The sequence below is a fragment of the Trachypithecus francoisi genome, unplaced genomic scaffold (assembly GCF_009764315.1).
Source record: "Trachypithecus francoisi isolate TF-2019V2 unplaced genomic scaffold, Tfra_2.0 Lachesis_group11, whole genome shotgun sequence".
Classification (NCBI taxonomy): domain Eukaryota; kingdom Metazoa; phylum Chordata; class Mammalia; order Primates; family Cercopithecidae; genus Trachypithecus; species Trachypithecus francoisi.
This window is the reverse complement of record NW_022681456.1, coordinates 122,222,100-122,247,496: the sequence shown is the minus strand read 5'-3', so window position 1 is coordinate 122,247,496 and position 25,397 is coordinate 122,222,100. Positions and strand designations below refer to the sequence as shown.

Here is a 25,397-nt window from a genome sequence, read left to right as displayed (position 1 = left end):
TGCTATGTGGATATTGAGCCCTGGATAATCTGATACACTGTAGCAATATAAAAGTGCAGAGTAATACAAAATTGATAAACGAGAAACTGACCAGGGAAGTTCACAGTATTTATAATGCAATATATTAACTGGTATATAGTGGCATGAACAAAATATGAAAAAGTATAGTAAACAGATAGAATAGAAAGTGACTAATTCTTCAGTTATTAAAAAATAAGTATATCAAAGAGGATATACAGGAATGCATTTAGAGTAAGAAGGGATAAGGTACTTGACTGATGTACAAAGTCTTCAGCAAAGCAGATTCTAGTTGTGTCTGGGAGAATTAAAGAAGGGCTATTCAAGCTTCCAGTGTTAGGGTAGAAGGGAAAGTAGCCCCTCTGTGTGAGAAGGAAAGGGCTATTATAGAAATAACTATGACAGAAGTAAAGTCAGTATTCAAGATGAAATTACCGCAGGTAGGGGATAGTGTATAGCTTCAGGTTATGAGGCTCGGTGGGAATGGCTGGAGAGGAGGCTGCGGTAGAAGGCCAGGTCGGAACTTCACAAAAAGTAACGTGTGACTTGCTACACATTAAGTTATGAAGACACTGGCTTTTGTGCAATGGGAGGTTTTCATTAGAGAAGATTCAAGATAAGATTTAGTCTTCAGAAAGTGGCTCTGATAACCATAGAAAGATTAGCTAGGTTATGGCCAGAAAAATGGCAGCGATCCAGTTAGTGACAATTGTGAGAGTCCAAACATGAGATGATTACATCTTGAACAAAGACGGGGACAGTTTTGGAGTTAAAGAGAAATCTATTTTTTTTTTGAAACAGAGTCTTGCTCTGTTGCCCAGGCTGGAGTGCAGTGGGGCAAACTCAGCTCACAGCAACCTCCGACTCCCAGGTTCAAGCAATTCTCTTGCCTCAGCCTCCTAAGTAGCTGGGATTACAGATGTGTGCCAACAAGGCGTCTAATTTTTTTTTGTATTTTGTTAGTAGAGATAGGATTTCACCATATTGGCCAGGCTGGTCTCAAACTTCTGACCTTGTGATCCGCCCCCCTCAGCTTCCCAAGAGTGCTGGGATTACAGGCGTGAGCCACCGCGCCCAGCCAGAATTCGATTTTTAAATGACAGCGCTAACGAAGTAGGTGAAAAGATTAGAACTAGAGGGAAAAAATGTGTTGAGATAATTAAGCAGAGACCTGAATGAAGTGAGGATGTCTACCATGGGTGGAGAAAATCATTCTGGGCAAGAGAAATAGCAGGTAATATCTTTAAGGTATGTTTTGATGTAGAGTATAATATAAAGAGGGAATGAGAATGAGGGGATGACAAGAATGAGGGAATAAGAATGAGTCCAAAATTTCTAGCCTAAACACCTGGACAGAATTGCCATTTACTAAAATAAGGAAGTGTAGGGCAAGAGGAAAGAAATCAGGATTACATTTTTGGACACACTAAGGGTGAGATATCTTCTAAATATTCAGGCAGATATGTCAAGCAGGAAGCAGTATTTATGAAACTTTAGGTAAGAAGAAAGGGCAGGGCCAGGCGCAGTTGCTCATGCCTGTAGTCCTAGCACTTTGGGAAGTCAAGTCAGGCAGATTACTTGAGCCCAGGAGTTCACGATAAGCCTGGGCAACATGGTGAAAACCCACTTCTACTAAAATTACAAAAAAGTTAGCCAGGTGTGGTAGGGCAAAGTAGTTCCAGCTACTTGGAAGGCTGAGGTGGGAGGATCACCTGAGCTTGGAAAGTTGAGGCTGCAGTGAGCCGAGCTTGCACCACTGCACTCCAACCTGAGTGATGAGAGTGAGACCCTGTCTCAAAAAAGAAAAAAAGAAAGAAAAAGAAAAAAGAAAAAAGGGCTGAAGATATGAATTTGAAGAACCATCAATGTAGAGACCACATTTAAGCCATGAGATATGATGGGATCAGCATTTCTCAGCCAATCTTATGAATTCCGTGATACCCAAAGAGCAAGTCTTTTTTTTAAAAAAATCATCAGCATTTGACACCCATACTTACACATACATATGAATAGAATTATGAAATAGGTTATCAAATAAAGACTTTAAAAATTAATGTGTGAATAAATGAATTGAAGCCAGGAAAGGGTCAATAATCTGGAAGAATGAGATTAACAAAGTTGAACTCTAAATGAACCTGAAAACACAAAGGGACAGAAAATATATATAGACAGATGACAACATAGTCTTGTCATCAGCAAATGACATTTTTTCCAAAATACAATGACTTTGGTATGATGGCCAATACCAGTTTTGACAAAAATCTTCATTTCCCTTAAAGCATATCAAAACTTCCCATGACACCTAAGCAGTAGAAAGGAAGACCATTAGCCAGGTGACATTCTATGACAGCAACCAGAAAGTCATTAGATGACATCAACAGGAATACATTTTCTGAAACTAGTGGCATCTAAAATAATAATTTCTCTCTTTTGAATTAAAATGCAAGAAAAAAGTGTTTTGTTGGAGTTGTGAACTAGGAAGTTACTTATTTCCCTTCTCAAGCCATGTGGAAGATGAGAGGTCTCCACTATAGAGACCTAGAGGGAGAGAGGCAACCTCAAAGCAAAAAAGAAATCGAGAGTTTTGCGAGAGAAACAGGGGCAGAGAGAAACATCTTCAAAAGAGAATGAAGTTTACTGACAGCACAGTAACATGAGTTTGACAAGGTCCATCAGGCTGAGAACCAACTCAGGGATAGGACACAGGTGGATAAGAATGTGCGAGTGGGAGAATACAGCTGATTGCAGACGCTTCCGCTGCGGGTTAAGGGAATAAGGGTATTGGTTGATGAGGGATATACAGAAAAAGCACACACTAAATAAGTATGCATGCAATCTCTGTGAGGAATTGTACTAACAGTTAAGTGACCTCCTTCCTCTGGCTTTTGTTTCTTTAGTGAAGTCGTTAGGCAGCCTGAGCACATGTTGTGAGAATGCACAAGAGGAGAAAGATAAAGCAGGGATAGAAGTACAAAAGAAAGACAAAAAGTTATTTTACTGAACCCTTTCTTGGCAGTATAGCTTAATAGGCTCAACCTGGTAACCCAGGGATCCAATATGTCTTACATAAGATGTGCGTGTAACTCCTCATCACAGGTGGTAGTAACTTAGTGCTTTTCGATTCACCTAAGTTAATCAATGTAGGAAGAAAGCAGTGATGACACAAAAGGTAAGTACTTTCATTACATCACCTTTCTTTCTTTCTTCAGTGATGTTTCGAGTTGTGTCTCTGGATGATCATTTGAAACCAGATGATGAAATGGTAAGTTATAGCTAGAAAGAGGTAGGTATTTGTGCATGGTTTTGCTTCTTAAAATTAATCCATGAAAATGAGGCAGGCCAGTCTAAGTTACTGGTTTTACATTCTTATTAGCCTATGTATTCCTCCCTTACCATCAAACTTTTTCCTTTTTTCTTTTTCCTCACTCTCTCTGGTCAACACAATTAAACATATTTCCTAATTACAGATAAAAGTCTGTAATTTACTGAATGCTTACCACTTATAAAGCACTGTGCTAGGTAAGCCGAGACCCAAAGATACAGAAGATACTCTTTCTGTCCCCAGAATGATTACATTAGAACAGAGGTTGTTGGAGAAGAACATAAATGAAGCAACATGCATGACTATATTCCTGACATCTGGAAGAATAGGATACGGCAGAGAGTAGGCTCTTAATATTATACCATTATTAAATTATGTATTGAGTGAACGAGTAATGTTATATAGAGTGAATATTTTATTTATTTATGTATTTTAGAGATGGAGTCTTGCTCTGTTGCCCAGACTGGAGTGCTGTGGTGCGATTATAACTCACCAGCCTTAACTTCTGGGTTTAAGCAATCCTCCTGCCCTAGTCCCCCAAGTAGCTTGGACTACTGGCAGCAGCATCATGCCCAGCTAATTTTTTTTATTTTTTGTGGAGACAGGGTTTTGCTGTGTTGCCCAGGCTGTTCTCAAACTCCTGACCTCAAGCAATCCTCTTGCCTTGGCCTCCTAAAGTGCTGACATTACAGGCATGAGCCAGTGAGCCGAGTCACAATAATACTTTATAATGACTGAATGAGTGAATTACATGACCAGTGAATTTGGCATTACGGCTGCTTTGTATTTGGAGTTACCAGGAGAGGTTTTATCTCAGGTCAACTTCTCCAGAATGAGATTCTGAGAGAGAGAAAAATGGACAACTGAATTACTAAGAAAGTGCTGCCAGGAGAAACCAATAAGAGAGTGGAGAGAAGCAGGGCAGGGAAGGGGAGGAAACCAAGCATGGATGGCAATTGATTTTGGGCAAAGTCTTCAGCCTGACTGGCAGGAAGCTCTGCAGTGTAAATGACACTTCAGAGTTCGTTCCACTTTAGGAACCAAAGCTGGGCTTTTGTACTCCAGCATCAGGCAGTTACTGGCTCTGGGCACCCCCATTACATTGGAGTAAACCCCTTAGAACTTACCACCAGGCCCCAAAACAGGCCTCTCAAAAAGTTCACAGGTGAAAGCTGTTAGAAGTAAAACACAATGGAGCTGGGGGTAGTTGGAAAGAACCAGAAAAAGGGATTGAAGGTGGAAGCATTGGCCATGCCTGATACAGATGTCACAGGGTAGGTGAAATCAAGACACTCCTTAGGGAACAGAGATGACTAAATGTATAAATTAGGCCTAGAAGATACTTTAGGCAGAGAAAAAATGTTAGTGAAGGCATGTGGGTAGAGAATCAAGAGGATTTAGGGAATAGTCATAACCCAGCTTTGCTGAAACTTACAACAAATATAGAAAGTCATGTTGAAGGGCCGGGCGCGGTGGCTCAAGCCTGTAATCCCAGCACTTTGGAAGGCCGAGGAGGGCAGATCACGAGGTCAGGAGATCGAGACCATCCTGGCTAACACGGTGAAACCCTGTCTCTATTAAACACACAAAAAACTAGCCAGGTGTGGTGGCGGGCGCCTGTAGTCCCAGCTACTCGGGAGGCTGAGGCAGGAGAATGGTGTGAACCCGGGAGGCAGAGCTTGCAGTGAGCCGAGATCGATCGGGCCACTGCTCTCCAGCCTGGGCAACAGAGTGAGACTCCGTCTCAAAAAAAAAAAAAAGGGTCATGTTGAAAAACGATTTGGAAAGGAGGCTTGTTGCCATGTTGTGAAGGCACCTGAATTACAGTTGGTCATAGAGGAGCAGTTTGTGTGTAGAGCAGAGAAATAACTTGACTGGGGATGTGTTCCAGGACCCCTTCCAATTTTTCCAGACATTGCTCTTTATTTACACAGGGATAGTAAAGGGGGAAGTGTTGCTACCCATTAGGGAAAGTGACGCTGCCTCATTTTCCCTAACAGGAAATTCAGAGAAGTTATTTCATAGACACTGATGTGCAGTGAAGGAACTAAATACATAGCGGGAACATGGTGATGGTAGTCTAAGACAGTATTTCAGCAGGCAACTACAACCCTGCTAGAGACAATCTGAGAACAAAGGTGATTAATAGTGAAAACAGTCAAAAGACAACGAATCGTAACCTGGAAAAGACTGAAGTCTTTACAACAGGATACTTGATAAATTTCATTTCATGTAGTTTAGAAACCTGTTAGAACTAAGCATTCTTTTGTGGTCTCTTAGGTCAATCTATCAACTGAACGCAGTTACGAAGAAGCTTCTTAAGCTTACAGAAGCTGTACAGATGGTTTCTCTGTTACTGCCTTTTCCTTCCTCCCGATTGTACTTCATCCTTAACATATTTAAGACGTCATCACTTTTAATTCACCTCCTTTCCCCATCTTCTATAGTTATGCTACATTCACTAGATTGTTGCTTAATTTTAATTTCCAGAGCAGGAATCTAATTTTTAGTGCCCCAAAGACCTTGTATTAATCTAAATCCAAAATCACTTCTATAAGATAGCGTGTGCTTCCTGTTCTCCTTGGTTCATGGTTGAAGCTTCTATTTCTAAGAATGCCACTCCTTTATTTAACCAAAGCAGTGAGAATTTCTACTGCAATCCTTTGACAATCATCCTCGATTGGAAGCACCATGGGGAAGTAAAGGGCTCCTTGATAATGAAAGCAGCTGTAACAGTATCGTAACTTCCTTGTTAGTTCTCACCCCCCATTGTTGACTTATTATCATCAATTAGGCCAAACATGATTATCCAACTCCCTGCTTGACAATAACTACATTTGCATAAGAACAACAGGATTAATGGACTGATCCTTCAAATATGGGTCATAGATAAGAAGACATTTGTACCAAATGTTTATGGCATGGAGTTTCCATGGCACAGCAAACTGCATGTGTTTATGTATAGAGATGGAAATTGATGTAGCAGTTCCAAAAATGATGGCAGCTAAGAGATCATGTGGTTTTATCTTTCCAAGCTAGTATTTCTAATTGCTGGATATTATCCGGTTCAGTATTCCATTTAAATAAATAGATTCAATGCATGGCTGGCCTATGAGATTTGGGCATTTGTAATAAATTTGACTACATAATCAAAATATAGTAATGATGCAACTTGGGTCATTATCAAATGAGCCAAGATATAGAGCATATACCTAGTTTCTTCTGCCCAAATCTTACATCAGTCTTTTCTTTCATTTTCTGCAATTTCATTACTGATGGTGGCTTTCTTTTCCTTTAGGTCAGTGTTTTGTAGAATATTCAAACATATTTTTTCCAGAAAGTTTCATTTACATCAAGAAGTTTCAGATCTTTCTTGAAACTTATCTTAAGACCTGGAACTACTTGTCTTCTAAAAAGAGGCCCTCTTTTTAGGGAGAGGTAGTATGAACCAAAAGGGGACATGAAGGAGTTGTCGTATTGATTCTTGACTGGTTTATACGAGATTTAGTGCAGATGGTCCTTAGTGGCTAGAGCAGAATCAGCCTCATTTTAATAATTGTTTTTGGAAAAAAATCAAGCAGCTTAGAACAATGAAAATGTGGTTTTATTAGGTTCTTGCTCACTAGTTTTTTGAAATAGACCAAGATCAGTTAAAAAAAAAAAAAACTAATAAAAAAAGACAAATTAAGTAATAAAAACTCAATTTGTTGAACACAGTTGAAGCCATCTGCATTGGAAATATTGCAAATAGCAAACAAAAAGGGACAGTACTCTACGTTCATTTCTCATTATTAGAATCTCATCCAAATGGTTAACGTCTTCCCATGGCACCTTTGGGTAATATATTCTTTTTCTTCCTATGAGGAAATCTCATGAGAAGCTCTACCTCTCTTAATGCTTGAGTTAATGATGCAGCAGTATTTCTTCAATACCATCTCAATATTTCATCGAGATTCAATTCCATGAATTTAGAATAACAAGTGAGGCCCTTAATTCAACTGTTCTACTTCTCAGTTACAAGAATTCTGGACAAGGTTTATGAATCCTATTCCTGTCTCCAGACACATTATGTTTTATTAGTGAATGAATGCTGCAATTAGTGGGAAGGAACACTTAGCAACTTGGGGAGTGGGCAAAGGACCCTACGTACTCATTTTTAAAATTCTCATCAGCCTATTCACATGAGGGCTTCTGGCCTGGCAGTCTTTAATTTCAACTCGTTAGTTTTAAGGTCCTGAGAGAAAACACTAAGGGATGAAAGTCAAACTGTTGACTATAGGTTTAAAGGGGGCAAGAGTGGCAAACATGGAGAGAACTGAGAGGAGATACAAAGAGGTGGAAGGAGAAGGATGAAGGAGAGGAGACTCTGCAAGGGAAACTTGGGCAAATGTCTACATTTATTTACTTGTCTGATAAGGAAATGGTGGAGTATAGGAATGGTCAATAATCTAAGACAAAAAAAAATTAGTGCTAGATACAGAAATAAAAATTGAAGCATTTCAAAAAGAGGCAACCAGCAGTGTAAAACATTGCAACTGTCAGAGTGAAGACTGACCACGAATTTGTCGATAAGGAAGTTATTATTCATCTAAGAGGGCATTTTTATTGTGTTGGAAAGACCCAAGGGCAGGGTTGCTTACTGAGACTGCAGGGTGTGTGTTGTGAAAGAGAGAGAAGTAAATGAAAATTCTTGAAAACTAGGCAGATGAGTCTCAGTATAATCAACAGATATTCAAACTTTCAATTAGAAATCAATATTTGTTTGGGTTGTCCTAAATGTGCTTGTTTCTTTGCTTAATAATAGATTTATAATTAACCTCTTCACTCATCTAGGAAAAAACCCTTGAGTTCATATAATAACATTATTTTTATTTTTATTTCAGTATCCAGTGATCACCCTTCAGGTAAGATAACTACTAGTTGAAGAATTGTTTTCTCATTTTTTTGAACATCTCTCCAAACCTCAAAATCAAAAGGCAGTTCACAGGGAAGACTGTCTATTTAAATTGTCACAGAATTATTAATTTCATGTAGACAGCCTCAAGAGGACAGAAATAGGTTTCCACCCCTACCACCATGTGATTCATATTAGCATGCACCCATTAATATAGATAATAATAATATAGACAATGGGCAACTATGACTGTATTTAATGTAATGCTTAGTTGTTGAATGTATATAAATTTGTACTTAATGTTTTATGCACTGGGGATAAAATATGGCCCGCCTTTAAGAAATCAGAGATTGACACAGAAAATAAATGTAAAAAAATCACAGCTAGCTCTAAAATATACTAAGTGTTACAACATGCACCTATGTGACCCCAGATAGGAGAGTAACCAAGACTCCTTGGGGAATGTGAGGACACACTCATGTTTTGAATCTTAAGTAGGTTAGAAACCTAAGTAGGAAGCACCTTGCTGAAACTTCATAATGAATAAAAACATCCAGCATGCAAAAATACACTTTCTTATTCTTAGGATCCAGAAGGCAACCGAATACAACAGTGGGTGAATGAGGAGTCTGTGGGAGGAATTCTACAACTTTCCTTCCAGTTAATCTCGGAGCCCATCCTTGGATGGTATAGTATCACCGTGGAGATGCTCAATGAGAAGAAAACATATCACTCCTTCTCTGTGGAAGAATATGGTAAATAAATAGCAATGAAAATATTACCTATTAGTAAAAAATTACAAAATCTTTTCAATTTTGCAAGGGCAGGATTGTTAAATAACAAATTCTCAAGTGAGTGTCTCTTCCTTTCCTCTTTCCTTGTCCTCTGTTACTATTTTAGGGTTCTCCATCTACTCTGATTTTTATCTCCTAGTTCAGCCCATAATCTTCCTGTAATTCTCTGTTGATCTAGGCTATCTATTCTATCTTCCTTTTGTAGTATCTGAATTCTATTTTGTATGATAGTTTCTGGGATGTAAAGCACTTCTTATGAAAAGAATGGAATTAACATTAGTCATATGTTAGCCATTAGTCCCTTCATATTTTCTCCTAAAATCTTCATAAAATTTTTATTGTAGTATCATTATTACTTTTTTAAAGATGAAGATATTGAGAAACACTTTCCGAAGTTTAACACCTGAAAAGTGATGAATTTGGAATTCAAAATACACATTTTTCTATCCAATTCCAAAATCCAGTCTTATGCACTTCAGTGTCTTCCTCACACTGTTTATTAATGGCAAACATAAGCAAAGGTCGATGGTTTGTAAAGGAGAAACAATTGTTTTGTATGAATGTATTTATGTTAATATGTATTTATGTTAATAATAGTTCTGTTAATAATATATAATATATACATTATAATATAATATATACTTTTTTTTTTTTACTGGCAGTGTTACCCAAATTTCAAATGACTGTGGATGCACCAGAAAATATCTTAGTTGTGGACTCTGAATTCAAAGTGAATGTCTGTGCCTTGTAAGTTGAAACTGTATATAATAGAATAATGCATTCACAGAAAGATATTAGAATGGGATAGATGACTAAAAAGAAGTAAAATATAAATGTATAGAAGGTAAGGGAAAAACATGGTATGAAATTATTTTGCTGATTTTATGAATTCTTCCATGCATCTATAATTATTTTAATGCATGTTATGACACGTGGTTTTATGCAACGGTTTAAGACAACTGACTACTATCTTTTTTACATCATAACATATTATTTTGCACCAGCCAATACAGTAGCCACTGACCATATGTGGTTATTTAAGTTTTAATTAAAATTAAATATTCAGTTGTGCTAGCCACATTTCAAGCTGTCACATGTGACTAGTGGCCACTGAATTGGAGAGCATAGACATAAAACATAGAACGTTCCATCTCCCAGAAATTTCCACTGGACAATATGTTCTGTTTATGATGATTTCTCAATTCAATCTTTATGTATTACATGATTATAAAAGAAAACTGAAGCTCACGATGTATCATGGAGAAAACTGCTATAAGAGTTACAAGTGGCTTTAGGGTAATGGCGGGGCACAGTATGGAGGATACTAAGGGTAGACAGGGACTTAGGGGCAAATAGTGAGGATTAATGTGTGGCAGGAGTAGCAGTGAAGCAGGTCAGGTTGTTTTCCCCTCTTCTTGTCACTAAGTTAAGCAACATTCACAGAGTTTATCTAACCAGCAAAGACAGCCAGGGTGCAAACATAAAACTTTGTCTCCTCAGACCTCATGTGAGGATTCATTCTTTCCCTGACTCATGTGTACTACTTTTCCTTTTAATTTTGCATAATTAAAAATGAAAAGTGACCTGGTAATTTCTAGTTATTAGGAGAGCTTCATTGCAGTAATCTAAAATTCCATGCCAAACTTTAAGGTGAAAGCTTTACCTGTCCTCCTTCCTGTGTCTACTTTAGGCTGGAAGTCTGTAAGAGTCAAGAAACATGGCTAACTTTTTGATGTCACTACCTTGTGCTTCACCTCCAGAGTTGGAATGGGAGAATACAGAAAAGGCAGAGACTGAAATGTCTCATTGTAGTTGGATCATAGAGGCAGGGAATTCCCAGCGTTGCTGGAAAATCCCCTGAGTAACAGAAATCCCCAAAGCCCAAATATCTAGGTACTTCCCTATCACAGTGGCTGTGTGTTGGCTCCTGTGTCATTTTTACTGGAGAAGTATTGCATAATTGAAATAAAGCACTCTAGGACAAGCCAGCTGGGAATCCCAAAACATAAGCATGAATCACTAAATGGTTGAAGAGTCTAAAGACTTGAAATCAAGGTATTAAACAAATTTTTTTTGAAAAGCAATATATACCTGAGAAAACTGTTGAACATCAATCCGAAAAAAATTTAGAAATAAGTAAAATTTATATACTCAGATATGAGTCAATAGTGTAACTTTAAAAATAATTAAAGACCTTGGAATTAAGCATATTATTAATTTAAAAATATATGTGTAGAAAGGCTGACTAGAAGGATGGATGATGCTGAAGAGAGAATTAGTAATTTGGAAGATGAAATTGAGAAATTGTCATAAAATGCAGCCCAGAAGAATCTACTGTTATTCCTTACAAGCAATTTTGTTCTTTGCTCTTTCTACCTATTTAAATTTTTTAACAATGAACAAATATTTGTGTACTTCCATGTAATTAAAAATAAATATAATTGGAGCCCACCGCGGAGCTGCAAAGCTGCTGTAGCCAAACTACCTCTCTAGATTCCTCCTCTCTGGGCACAGCATCTCTGAAAGAAAGGAAGCAGCTTCAGTCAGGGGCTTGTAGATAAAACTCCCATGTACCTGGGGGAAGAAGCAGCTGTGGGAGCAGCTTCAGCAGACTTAAATGTTCCTGCCTGCTGGCTCTGAAGAGAGCAGCGGATCTCCCAGCACAATGCTCAAGTTCTGCTAAGGGACAGACTGCCTCCTCAAGTGCGTCAGGGACCCGTGCCTCCTGACAGGAAGACATCTCCCAGCAGGGGTCAACAGACACCTCGTACAGGAGAACTCTGGCTGGCATCTGGCGGGTGCCCCTCTGGGACAAAGCTTCCAGAGAAAGGAGCAGGCAGCAATTTTTGCTGTTCTGTAGCCTCTGCTGGTGATACCCAGGCAAACAGGGTCTGGAGTGGACCCCCAGCAAACTCCAGCAGACCTGCAAAAGAGGGACCTGACTGTAAGAAGGAAACCCAACAAACAGAAAGCAATAACATCAGCATCAACGTCAACAAAAAGGACAACCACACAAAAATTCCATCTGACGGTCACCAACAGCAAAGACTAAAGGTAGATAAATCCACAAAGATAGCCAGGAGTGGTGGCTCATGTCTGTAATCCCAGCACTTTGGGAGACTGAGGCAGGTGGATAACCTGAGGTCGGGTGTTTGAGACCAGCCTGACAAACATGGAGAAACCCCGTCACTGCTAAAAATACAAAATTATCTGGGGGTGGTGGCACACGCATGTAATCCCAGCTACTCGGGAGGCTGAGACAGGAGAATTGCTTGAATCTGGGAGGTGGAGGTTGCAGTGAGCCGAGATTGTGCCATTGCACTCCAGCCTGGGCAACAAGAGCAAAACTCCGTCTCAAAAAAAAAAAAAAAAAGAAAGAAAGAAATCCATGAAGATGAGGAAAAACCAGCACAAAAAGGCTGAAAATTCCGTAAAGCAGAATGCCTCTTCTCCTCTAAAGAGGAGAGGAGAAAAAGCAAGATTTTCTTATTTTTTGAACATCTCTCCAAACCTCAAAATCAAAAGGCAGCTCACATGGAAGACTGTCTATTGAAATTGTCACAGAATTATTAATTTCATGTAGACAGCTTCAAGAGGACAGAAACTCCTTCAAACAGTCAGGCCCCTCTTCTGCAGGTCTGCTGGAGTTTGCTGGGGGTCCACTCCAAACCCTGTTTGCCTAGGTATCACAACTCCTCGCCAGCAAGGGAACAAAACAGGACAGAGAATGAGCTTGACGAATTGACAGAAGTAGGCTTCAGAAGGTGGGTAATAACAAACTCCTCTGAGCTAAAGGAGCATGTTCTAACCCAATGCAGGGAAGCTAAGAACCTTGATAAAAGGTTAGAAGAATTGCTAACTAGAATAACCAGTTTAGAAAACAGAAATGACCTATTGGAGCTGAAAAACACAGCATGAAAACTTCATGAAGCATACACAAGTATCAATAGCCAAATTGATCAAATGGATAAAAGGATATCAGAGATTGAAGATCAACTTAATGAAATAAAGCTTGAAGACAAGATTAGAGAAAAAGGAATGAAAAGGAACGAGCAAAGCCTCCAAGAAATATGGGACTACCTGAAAAGACCAAACGTACGTTTGATTGGTGTACCTGAAAGTGATGGGGAGAGTGGAACCAAGTTGGAAAACAGACTTCAGGATATTATCCAGGAGAACTTCCCCAACATAGCAGGACAGGCCAACATTCAAATTTAGGAAAGGCAGAGAACACCACACAGATACTCCTCGAGAAGAGCAACCCCAAGACACATAATCGTCAGATTCACCAAGGTTGAAATGAAGGAAAAAATGTTAAGGGCAGCCAGAGAGAAAGTTCTGATTAACCCCAAAGGGAAGCTCATCAGACTAACAGTGGATATCTCTGGAGAAACCCTGCAAGCCAGAAGAGAGTGGGGGCCAATATTCAACATTCTTAAAGGAAAGAATTTTTAACCCAGAATTTCGAGCTTCATAAGTGAAGGAGAAATAAAATCCTTTACAGACAAGCAAATGCTGAGGGATTTTGTTACCACCAGGCCTGCCTTAACAAGAGCTCCTGAAAGAAGCACTAAACATGGAAAGGAACAACTGATACCAGCCACTGCAAAAACAAACCAAAATATAAAGACCATCAACACTATGAAGAAACTGCATCAACTAATGGGCAAAATAACCAGCTGGCATCAATCATAATGACAGGATCAAATTCACACATAACAATATTAACCTTTAATGTAAATGGATTAAGTGCCCCCAATTAAAAGACACAGACTGGCAAATTGGATGACCCATCAGAGTGCTGTATTCAGGTGACCTATCTCATGTGCAAAGACACCCATAGTCTCAAAATAAAGGGAAGGAGGAAGATTTACCAAGCAAATGGAAAAAAAAAAAAAAGCAGGGTTTGCAATCCTAGTCTCTGATAAAACAGACTTTAAACCAACAAAGATCAAAAAAGACAAAGAAGGGCATTATATAATGGTAACGAGATCAATGCAACAAGAAGAGCTAACTATCCTGAATATATATGCACCCAATACAGGAGCATCCAGATTCATAAAGCAAATTCTTAAAGACCAAAGAGACTTAGATTCCCACACAATAATAGCAGGAGACTTTAACACCCCACTGTCAATATTAGACAGATTAACGAGACAGAAAATTAACAAAGATATTCAGGACTTGAAATCAGCTCTGGACCAAGTGAACCTAATAGACATCTACAGAACTCTCCAGCCCAAATCAACAGAATATACATTCTTGTCAGCACCACATCACACTTATTCTAAAATTGGCCACATAATTGGAAGTAAAGCACTCCTTAGCAAATGCAAAATAATGGAAATCATAACAAACAGTCTATCAGACCACAGTGCAATCAAATTGGAACTCAGGATTAAGAATCTCACTCAAAACCACACAGCTGCATGGAAACTGAACAACCTGCTCCTGAATGACTACTGGGTACCCAACGAAATTAAGACAGAAATAAAGAAGTTCTTTGAAACCACTGAGAACAAAGACACAACGTAACAGAATCTCTGGAACACAGCTAAAGGAGTGTTTAGAGGGAAATTTATTGCACTAAATGCCCACAGGCAAAAGTGGGAAAGATCTAAAATCAACACCCTAACATACAATTAAAAGAACTAGAGAAGCAAGAGTAAACACATTCAAAGTCTAGCAGAAGACAAGAAATAACTAAGATCAGAGCAGAACTGAAGGAGATAGAGATATAAAAAACCCTTTGAAAAATCAATGAATCCAGGAGCTGATTTTTTGAAAAAATCAACAAAATAGACTGCTAGCAAGACTAATAAAGAAGAAAAGAGAGAAGAATCAAATAGATGCAATAAAAAATGGTAAAGGGGATATCACCACTCCTCCCACAGAAATACAAACTACCATCAGAGAATACTATAAACACCTCTATGCAAATAGACTAGAAAATCTAGAAGAAATGGATAAATTCTTGGATACATACACCCTCTCAAGACTAAACCAGGAAGAAGTTGAATCCCTGAATAGACCAATAATAAGTTCTGAATTTGAGGCAGTAATTAATAGCCTACCAACCAAAAAAATTCAGGACTAGACAGAGTCACAGCTGAATTCTATGAGAGGTTCAGAGAGGAGCTGCTACCATTCCTTCTGAAACTATTCCAAACAATGGAAAAAGAGGGACTCCTCCTTAACTCATTTTATGAGGCCAGCATCATCCCGATACCGAAAACTGGCAGAGACACACACACAAAAAGAAAATCTCAGGCCAATATCCCTGATGAACATCGATGCAAAAATCCTCAATAAAATACTGGCAAACAGAATCCAGCAGCACATCAAAAAGCTTATCCACCATGATCAAATCAACTTCATCCCTGGGAGTCAAGGCTGGTTCAACATATGCAAATCAATAAATGCAATCCATCACGTAAACAAAACCAATGACAAAAACCACACGATTTATCTCAATAGATGAAGAAAAGGCCTTTGATAAAATTCAACACTCCTTCATGCTAAAAACTCTATATATACTAGGTATTGATGGAACGTATCTCAAAATAATAAGAGCTATTTCTGACAAACCCACAGCCAATATCACACTGAATGGGCAAAAGCTGGAAGCATTCCTTTTAAAAGCTGGCACAAGACAAGGATGCCCTCTTTCACCACTTCTATTCAACATAGTATTATGAAGCTCTCGCCAGGGCAATGAGGCAAGAGAAAGAAATAAAGGGTATTCAAATAAGAAGAGAGGAAGTCAAATTGTCTCTGTTTGCAGATGACATGATTGTATATTTAGAAAACCCCATCATCTCAACCCAAAAACTCCTTAAGCTGATAAGCAACTTTAGCAAAGTCTCAGGATACAAAATCAACGTGCAAAAATCACAAGTATTCCTATACACCAATAATAGACAAATAGAGAGCCAAATCATGAGTAAACTGTCATTCACAATTTCTACAAAGAGAATAAAATACTTAGGAATACAACTTACAAGGGATGCAAAGGACCTCTTCAAGGAGAACTACAAACCACTGCTGAAGGAAATAAGAGAGGACACAAACAAATGGAAAGACATTCCATGCTCATGGATAGGAAGAATCAACATCGTGAAAGTGGTCATACTGCCCAAAGTAACTTATAGATACAATGCTATTCCCATCAAGCTAACACTGACTTTCTTCACAGAATTAGAAAAAAACTACTTTAAATTTTATATGTAACCAAAAAAGAGCCATATGGTCAAGACAATCCTAAGCAAAAAAAAAAAAAAAAGAAGCAAAGTTGGAGGGTCAGGCATGGCGGCTTGCACCTTTAATCCTAGTACTTTGGGAGGCTGAGGTGGGTGGATCACCTGACGTCAAGAGTTTGAGATTATCCTGGCCAACATGGTGAAACGCTGTCTCTACTAAAAATACAAAAATTAGCCTGGCATGGTGGTGTGCACCTGTAGTCCCAGCTACTTGGGAGGCTGAGGCAGGAGAATTGTTTAAACCTGGGAGATGGAGTTTGCAGTGAGCCGAGATTATACCACTGCACTCCAGCCTGGCAACAGAGCAACAGAGTGAGACTCTGTCTAAAAAAAAAAAAAAAAAACAAAGCTGGAGGCCTCACATATCATGCTTCCTGACTTCAAACTATATTACAAGACTACAGTAACCAAAACAACATGGTACTGGTACCAGAACAGATATGTAGACCAATGGAACAGAGCAGTGGCCTTAGAAACAACACCACACATCTGCAACAATTTGATCTTTGACAAACCTGGTGAAAACAAGCAATGGGGAAAGGATTCTCTATTTAATAAATGGTGTTGGGAAAACTGGCTAACCATATGCAGAAAACTGAAACTGGACCCCTTCCTTACATCTTATACAAAAATTAACTCAAGATGGATTAAAGACTTAAACGTAAAACCTAAAACCATAAAAACTCTGGAACAAAACCTAGGCAATACCATTCAGGACATAGGCATGGGCAAAGACTTTATGACTAAAACACCAAAAGCAATTGCAACAAAAGCCAGAATTGACTAATGGGATCTAATTAAACTAAAAAACTTCTGCACAGCAAAACAAACTATCATCAGAGTGAACAGACAACCTACAGAGTGGGAGAAAAATTTTGCAATCTATCCATCTGACAAAGGGCTAACATCCAGAATCTATAAGGAACTTAAACAAATTTACAAGAAAAAGCAAACAACCCCATCAAAAAGTGGGTAAAGGATATGAACAGACACTTAAAAGAAGACATTTATATGGCCAACAAACATATGAGAGAAAACTCATCATCACTGGTCATTAGAGAAATCCAAATCAAAACCACAATGAGATACCATCTCATGTCAGTTAAAATGGTGATCATTAAAAAGTCAGGAAACAACAGATGCTGGAGAGGATGTGGAGAAATAGGAGCACTTTGTGAAAAAGCATTGGTGGGAGTGTAAATTAGTTCAACCACTGTGGAAGACAATGTGGCCGTTCCTCAAGAATCTAGAACCAGAAATACCATTTGACCCAGCATTAATGGGTATACACCAAAAGGATTATAAATCATTCTAATATAAGGGCACCTGCACACGTACATTTATTGCAGCACTATTCACAATAGCAAAGACTTGGAACCAACCCAAATGCCCATCAATGTTAGACTGGGTAAAGAAAATGTGGCACATATACACCATGGAATACTATGCAGCCATAAAAAAGAATGATTTCATGTGCTTTGCAGGAACATGGATGAAACTGGAAACCATCATTCTCTGCAAACTATCACAAGGACAGAAAACCGAACACCACATGTTCTCACTCATAAATGGGAGTTGAACAATGAGAACATATAGGCACAGGGAGGGGAACATCACACACTGGGGCCTGTCAGGGGTTGGGGGGCAAGGGGAGGGATAGCATTAAGAGAAATACCTAATGTAGATGACGGGTTGATGGGTGCAGCAAACCACCATGGCACGTGTATACCTATGTAACAAATCTGCTCATTCTGCACATGTACCCCAGAACTTAAAGCATAATTTAAAAAAAAAATAAAAATAAGCAGTTTTCTTCTTCCTTTCCAAAACAAAACAAACAAAAGAAGGAAATGACTCCAAAATCTAACGTCTTAAAATGACATTTATAAAAAATAAATAAATATAATTTACATTTTAAAAGTAAAAACCATAAAAATATGCTCATTATAGCAGTTTAAAAGCAAAAAACTAAAAAACTAAATGTTATTTTATTTTATTTTTTGTTTTTTAATACTCCATTGCTGTCAGTATGTAAAAAATACTATTTTTAATGAAATAATGACTGATGTATTTTTTCCTTTACTATTAGTTTTTTTGTTTACATTGTATTTTAGTGATTTAGATATATGACTTCTACATGTCTATTTCAACCTTTTTATTTAAAATACATCTTTGCCTAAAGCATTCAACTCAATTTTAGTCAGTACCATTGTTTTAGATTTCCTCTAGAAAATAAAATTTATGGTAACTAGCTATTTAAATGTTGTTACAGTGCTGGTTTCAGCTACTAAATAAAAGTTTCAAAACCTTATACAGATTTAAAATGACCTTGACCTCTGTAATTGTATTGTTGCTGTATTCTTCCATTAGATATACCTATGGTGAACCTGTGGACGGGAAGGTCCAACTTAGTGTGTGCAGAGAACCTACTGCTTATCATTCATGTAGTCGTCTTATCAGTTCACTCTGTAAAAATTTTACCATTCAGGTAAGAGGTATATCTGCAAAATTATAAATAAGTTTGCATTAACCTTTTATCCTCACCTTCCATTTACCTTCCTTTCTTCTTGTTTCCCTTTTTACAGTTAAAAATACATACTTTTATTCTATATTTCTATTCCTATTTGTAAATTTTATATTCCTCTTATGTCATGCTAATTTTCATTTTCTATTGACTGACAAAAAGCAAATTATAGTATCAGAAACTGAGTAGTAAATTTCAATTGTTAATTAAAAATGGATTTGGTTTCATATCAAAATCTACACCTTATCAATTTTCTGGGAACATATGTCCTGTCTTTGTTTTTTACTTTGTGGATTTAGTCAGGGAGATATGATGATGTTTCTGTGTATTCGAGAGTGTTAGATGCATAATTATTTTCCTCTCAATCTATCCTCATTCGAAATAAGTGTATATAGGAGCTCCAGATGGGAGCTCTATCAGTCAGGGTTCTTAACCACTAAAGAGAAGAATCAACTTTTCCAAACTGACAAAGGAGGAATTTCCTAAAAGATCTATCATGTGTGAATACATGTGACTAGTGACGGATGTGTTTATTATCTTGTATATTAACAAAATAATGTCACCATGAAGAGATTTTTAAAACACAATATTGTAAGAGTTAATATTTATTAAAAATTCAAATGTAATTATAGGTAAATCCATAATATATGAACTGCAAATATAATTATAGAAGCACAATGGATTATTTTATAAAACTAAAACTTGGGTAATACAATATTCTTGAAGTTGCTTCAGTGAGGTTACACATTTTCCCTATTATAGCTATTTCTTACAGTCTTCTTTTAAAATTTAACTTTTCTTTTATTGTTCTTTTCAGCTGGGGAAAGATGGCTGTGTCTCCAAGTTTATTAACACAGAAGCTTTTGAGTTAAATCGGGAAGGATACTGGAGTTTCCTCGAAGTGCATGCTCTTGTTACAGAAGATGAAACAGGTAATGCTCTCTAAGAAGTCAGATCCCAATGGATATCACTGTCTCATTCGAATTGTTACCTGGTTGCCAACTACACAATGTTAATACAGTCATTTTTTCCCCGAGGGCTTTTCATTGGGTTCATATGATTTGAATTCTGAATGTTTCATACATCAACCAAACTTTTTACACACCTGTTGATGGATGGTCAAGTATTAAGTTCAAATAAGAGTAAAATGGAAGTAAGAATGCCAATTTTTGGATTTAGTTTTTGGTTTTGGTTTTAGATATAAAGTATTAGTATTTATATATAAAGTATTAGGTTTTAGATATAGAGTATCTGGTTTTAGATATAAGCATATCCCTTTTCCTTAATCATTCCACAAATAAATATAATCAAGACATGTAGTTGTTGATGATAAAATTTTTTTGGTGAGCATAGAATTCGAACACGGGAAGTAAAATAGTATGGGGAGAATATTTTACTAAGCATCTGAAAATAAATCCAGTGAAATATCTTTATCTCATAACCAGGAAAATATTTTTCTTTCTTTCTTTCTTTCCTTCTTTTTCCCTCTTTTTCCTTCTTTCCTTCTTTCCTTCCTTCTTTCTTTCTTTCTTTCTTTCTTTCTTTTTTCTTTCCCCTTTTCTTTCTTTCTTTCTTTTTCTTTCTTTTTTTCTTTCTCTTTCTTTCTTTCTTTCTCTTTCTTTCTTTTTTCTTTCTCTTTCTTTCTTTTTCTTTCTTTCCCCTCTTTTCTTTCCTTCCTTCCTTCCTCCCTCCCTCCCTCCCTCCTCTCTCTCTCTCTCTCTCTCTCTCTTCTTTCTTTCTTTCTTTCTTTCTATTTCACTCTTGTTGCCCAGGTTGGAGTGCACTGCCACAATCTCAGCTCACTGCAACCTCTGTCTACCAGGTTCAAGTAATTCTTCCACCTCAGCCTCCTGAGTAGCTGGGATTACAGGTGCCCACCACCACGACCGACTAATTTTTTGTATTTTTAGTAGAGACGGGATTTCATCATGTTGGCCAGGCTAGTCTCAAACTCCTGACCTCAGGTGATCCACCCACCTCTGCCTCCCAAAGTGAAGGGATTACAGGCGTGAACCAGTGGGCCAGACCAAAAATATTTCTAATGACTAATTTGTGTATCCTGGACCTAATAACCCTTCCCCCTTAAGCACAGAATGCTAAGTCTTATTCCTTGAAATACTTTTCTCTGTGCTGACCACTTTCTTTCTGTTAATATAGTCTTTTTAAACTTATGCATATATAACTGATATTTCAGCAAAATTTCTGTTCATGAAGTATTAAATTGCTAATGTACTTATATCAGTATTCAAAGTTTTAGAGATTTCTGTCATATTCAGAGGAAATTCAAGTATTAAACAAATGTTTAATTGATAGTTAAATATATTTGTCATACTGAACTAAATAAATAATAAAATAATAGCCAGGCACAGTGACTCACACCAGTAACCCCAGCACTTGGGGAGGCTGAAGCAGGAGAATTGTTTGAGCCTAGGAGTTTGAGACCATCCTAGGCAACATAGTGAGACCCCGTCTCTACAAAAAATACAAAATTAGCTGGGTGTTGTGTCATGTAGCTATAGTCCCAGCTACTCAGGAGGCTGAGGTGGGAGGATCACTTGAGCCCAGGAGGTTGGGGCTGCAGTGAGCCATGATTGCACCACTACACTCCAGCCTGGGCAACAGAAAGTGAAAGAAAATAAAGAAAAAGAAAGAAAAGAAAGAAAGAAAGGGAGAAAGGAAGGAGGGAAGGAAGGAAGGAAGGGAGGGAGGGAGGGACGAGAGAGAGAGAAAAAGGAGGAAGGGAGAAAGGGCTTACTAAATGATAACATATGTATATATTTTTATGAGAATTATGTGGCCATAAAAATATAAGTTTTTATAAGATTTTTGCCAAAACCTTATAACATAATGATAAAAACATGTAAAACCACATATACTTTTGCACATATTGAGTGTATATGTGCATGTACACATATACACACACATAATCTCAAACATATTAATATATATGATAAATATAAAGGTAAATTGAACTTGTAGGAAAAAGCCTAAAATGTTAATTTTGGTTGTCTTGGGGATATCTGATGTTTGGTAATTTGTATTTGCTTCTTTAAGCATTACCATTTTTAATGATATACATATATTATAATTCTTACTATTAATAAATTAAAGCATATGTTTTAGGCAAGCAGAGAGTGAAAGAAATGTTGTTAATTACTTAGGAATAAGGAGAAATCAACATTTACTAATCCATCATGAAGGAATGGTAAGTGAATTGAGTATTTTATGAAAAGCAGCAACACCAGTTGGTAGAAGCATTTTGTGCCATCTTGATTAACTTTCTTTATAAAAGACATCTGAAGAAGTATCTATATATTAAAACTGCTTAGGAAAGGGAAGGGAAACTATTAGAAGGAATGGTGAGCTTTTGTGTTTTATTTTCAGAAGCTCTGTTTGGCTGTTTTTGGAAGTGACATTTTCTCAATAATATTAACTGACTGCAGGTGTACAGCTTACAGGCTCCAAGTACATATACATAGACTCATCAGTGGTGAAGATTAGTTTTGAGAATATGGATGTGTCCTACAAACAGGGACTCCCTTATTTTGGTCAGGTAAGAGAATCAATCATTTTTTTACATACCGTATTCATTCATTCATTTGTTCCTTCATTTATCTATTAATCTTCCAACAGCTATTCCCTAAGAAATTACTACATAGGAATCTCTGTGCTAAGCACTGTAGGGTGACCTACACTGTTGATTTTCACAGTTCTGTCCTGATGTATATGTTTTTTGTCAAGTTGTAACTGTTAATAGTATCCCACTTCACTCTCAAAATATCCAAGTTTGGACAATAAATTATATGGTCTACATCAGTATTAGGAATAAAATGGTGATGTAGAGAAGCACTATTATTACTGCTTTTATGGAGTTGATAGTGTAACAGAGATAATAAACATTAAACAGATAATTTTATAAATAATTCTTTATTGTAGTTGTGATAGGTGCTATATCAGTGAAATACTGACCATTTAACTACCCTGCATCAGGAATCGGCAAACCACAGCCTGTAGGCAAATCCAACAGAGGCCTGCCTTGTACAGCCAGTGAACAATGAGTGGTTTTTAACATTTTTTAAAGATTATTTAAAAAAACAACAAAAAAATAAGAGACTGAGACCATGGTGCTTTACGAAAGAAGTTTGCTAAAATCTGGACTAAATGATCATGGAAAGTTTCCCTGAGGAAGTAATATTTAGGTTGACACAAGAACACTAAAAAAGAAAGACAAAAGTGGGTAGACTGGCTTACATCTTACAGAGCAGTGGTTCTCAAACCGGCATCAGCATCACCTAAAGGACTTGTTGAAACATATTTCAGTGGAAGTCATTTTATGAACAAATTTAGATTGAAATACAACTTTGGCGAATGGGCGCATCTGATGCATGTTCACTTACTGAATAGTGGTGGATAATGTTACCATAATTTTTTCTAATCTTTCTCTTTGTGTTGTAATTTTTGCTTTATATATTTTCATGTTCTATTACTAAATATGTAAAACTGAGAAATATTATACCTTCAAAGAATATATAATTTTTTCTGAATATAAAATAATTTTATCTAGACTTGAGAATTCTACATTTCCTCCCTCTTATGTTTTTGTTACCCAAGATCATTTCTTGGGTTCCCATTTGTCTCCTGTATCTTTTCTGTGCTATTTAAAAGTATTTTCTGTGTAAAGAGCATTTTGTGTGAAAGTGTCATATTTTAGCTTCCTTTCTGAACTGAATCTTCTGAGGTTTTTGTTATTAGTTAATTTGTTTTATTCGACTGCCAAAGATCTCCAAATTGAATATTAGAGATGATAGTAGACTTCCTGGTTGTATTTTGCATATTTTGGGGAATGCTTTTTAAAATTGAGTCCATAAACCTACTAAGTAACTGTAGAATTTTGTGAGATATACTTTATCAAGTCAAAAATTTTTCCTTTTTTAGTTTAGTAAGAATTTCCTATAATGTGTTAGTTTCTATATCTAGCTGTTTCTTATTAAATTTAGGTTTTAAAATAGACGGCATAAAAATATGTTCACTTATGATTTGAAAAAATAAATCTATCATAATTTATTTCCCCTTTTTTATTACTAGTTGTGCTTGTGTTTTTTTCCCATTAGATTTTGGATTTGTTAATTATCTTTATTTTTAATGTTGTTGTTTTTTTTTTTTTTTGAGACGGAGTCTCTCTCTATCGCCCGGGCTGGAGTGCAGTGGCCGGATCTCAGCTCACTGCAAGCTCCGCCTCCCGGGTTTACGCCATTCTCCTGCCTCAGCCTCCCGAGCAGCTGGGATTACAGGCGCCCGCCACGTCGCCCGGCTAGCTTTTTGTATGTTTTAGTAGAGACGGGGTTTCACCATATTAGCCAGGATGGTCTCTATCTCCTGACCTCGTGATCCGCCCGTCTCGGCCTCCCAAAGTGCTGGGATTACAGGCTTGAGCCACCGCGCCCGGCCTATTTTTAATGTTGTTTTAAATGATTTTCATTTCGTCATTTATTTTTATTATATTTTTTCTTCTACCTCTTCTGGTTTTTTTTCCCTATCATCTTGTTATAAACACTTACGTTAAACTTCCATGTTTGCAAATTTATACAATTTTTCCTAAATACTACTTTCCCCCTCACAGGTGTTTTTCTATACTATTTTTATTTTTTTAAATTATGAAAAAATGCACATATCAAATTTACCATCTTAACAATTTTCAAGTTCAATTAAAATCATTTTTGATGATTTCATTATTTTTATTTTTATTTTTACCTAAGAATTACTTGAGTTTTAAGTTTTCTTCTCTACTATGTGTGTTTATGGTGGAATTTTTTTTTTTTTTAAGTAATTTTTTCTTTTGCAGTAACAGCTACAATTTATTGAGCACTTACTAGGTCTTAAACATTTGCTAAATACATATACAGTACTCACAATAGCCCTAGGAAATGATAGATGTATTTAAGTTTTGGATCAATGATTAATGATTAGTTGAGTAGAAAGCTCTTTTCTACCCTACAATAAGCTAGACATTAAAGACCGACATTCCAATTAATATAATTAACCCTGAATGTATGGAACTGTTTTCTCATAATAATGCACATCTACTGCTAAATGACCACTCTCAAAGTTGCTTTCTTTTTCATGTTCAAAGAAAATTACATTTGCTTTCCTCTGACTTTTACAATAGAATGCTCTTCAGTGCTACTGTAGAATCTATTAGGAAATTATTCAAAATATAAATCAATTTAAGCCCTATAATCAGAGCTGCTCTTTTTGTTGAACTGCTTTGCAGGGGGGAAATGGCATACATATACAAAATAATACTCTGCTGAAACATACAACACTGACTCCTAAGAATATTGATTACTTTACTATTTGTCAAACACTGTTACATGCTACCAATGTTAGATGAATCAGGACTCCGTTTTCAGTAACTATGGTTCTTGGAGTCCTGGATAACTTAAAAAAAATAGAGACCAGTCTGGCTAAGGAAACTTAAAAGTTCTCTAACTTTCAGTCGGACACCTGGGGAACTAGAATATAGATATGTCCCACCCAGTTCCCAGGAGTACATTATGGAAAAGTTTATATACATTCCACATCCTCT

At 37.0% G+C, this 25,397-nt stretch overlaps 1 protein-coding gene across 2 annotated transcripts in view; it reads left to right on the top strand.

Moving 5' to 3' along the window:
• LOC117090787 (ovostatin-like) overlaps positions 1-25,397 on the top strand; it is a 123,555-nt gene that overhangs the window by 56,979 nt on the left and 41,179 nt on the right. For both annotated transcript variants that reach the window (XM_033223390.1, XM_033223389.1), the window contains exons 4-10: positions 3,228-3,280; positions 8,224-8,244; positions 8,821-8,989; positions 9,691-9,775; positions 18,658-18,775; positions 19,629-19,743; positions 22,255-22,364. In XM_033223390.1, coding sequence (XP_033079281.1) covers positions 3,228-3,280; positions 8,224-8,244; positions 8,821-8,989; positions 9,691-9,775; positions 18,658-18,775; positions 19,629-19,743; positions 22,255-22,364 — 671 coding nt within the window. The remainder of the gene's footprint in view (positions 1-3,227; positions 3,281-8,223; positions 8,245-8,820; positions 8,990-9,690; positions 9,776-18,657; positions 18,776-19,628; positions 19,744-22,254; positions 22,365-25,397) is intronic.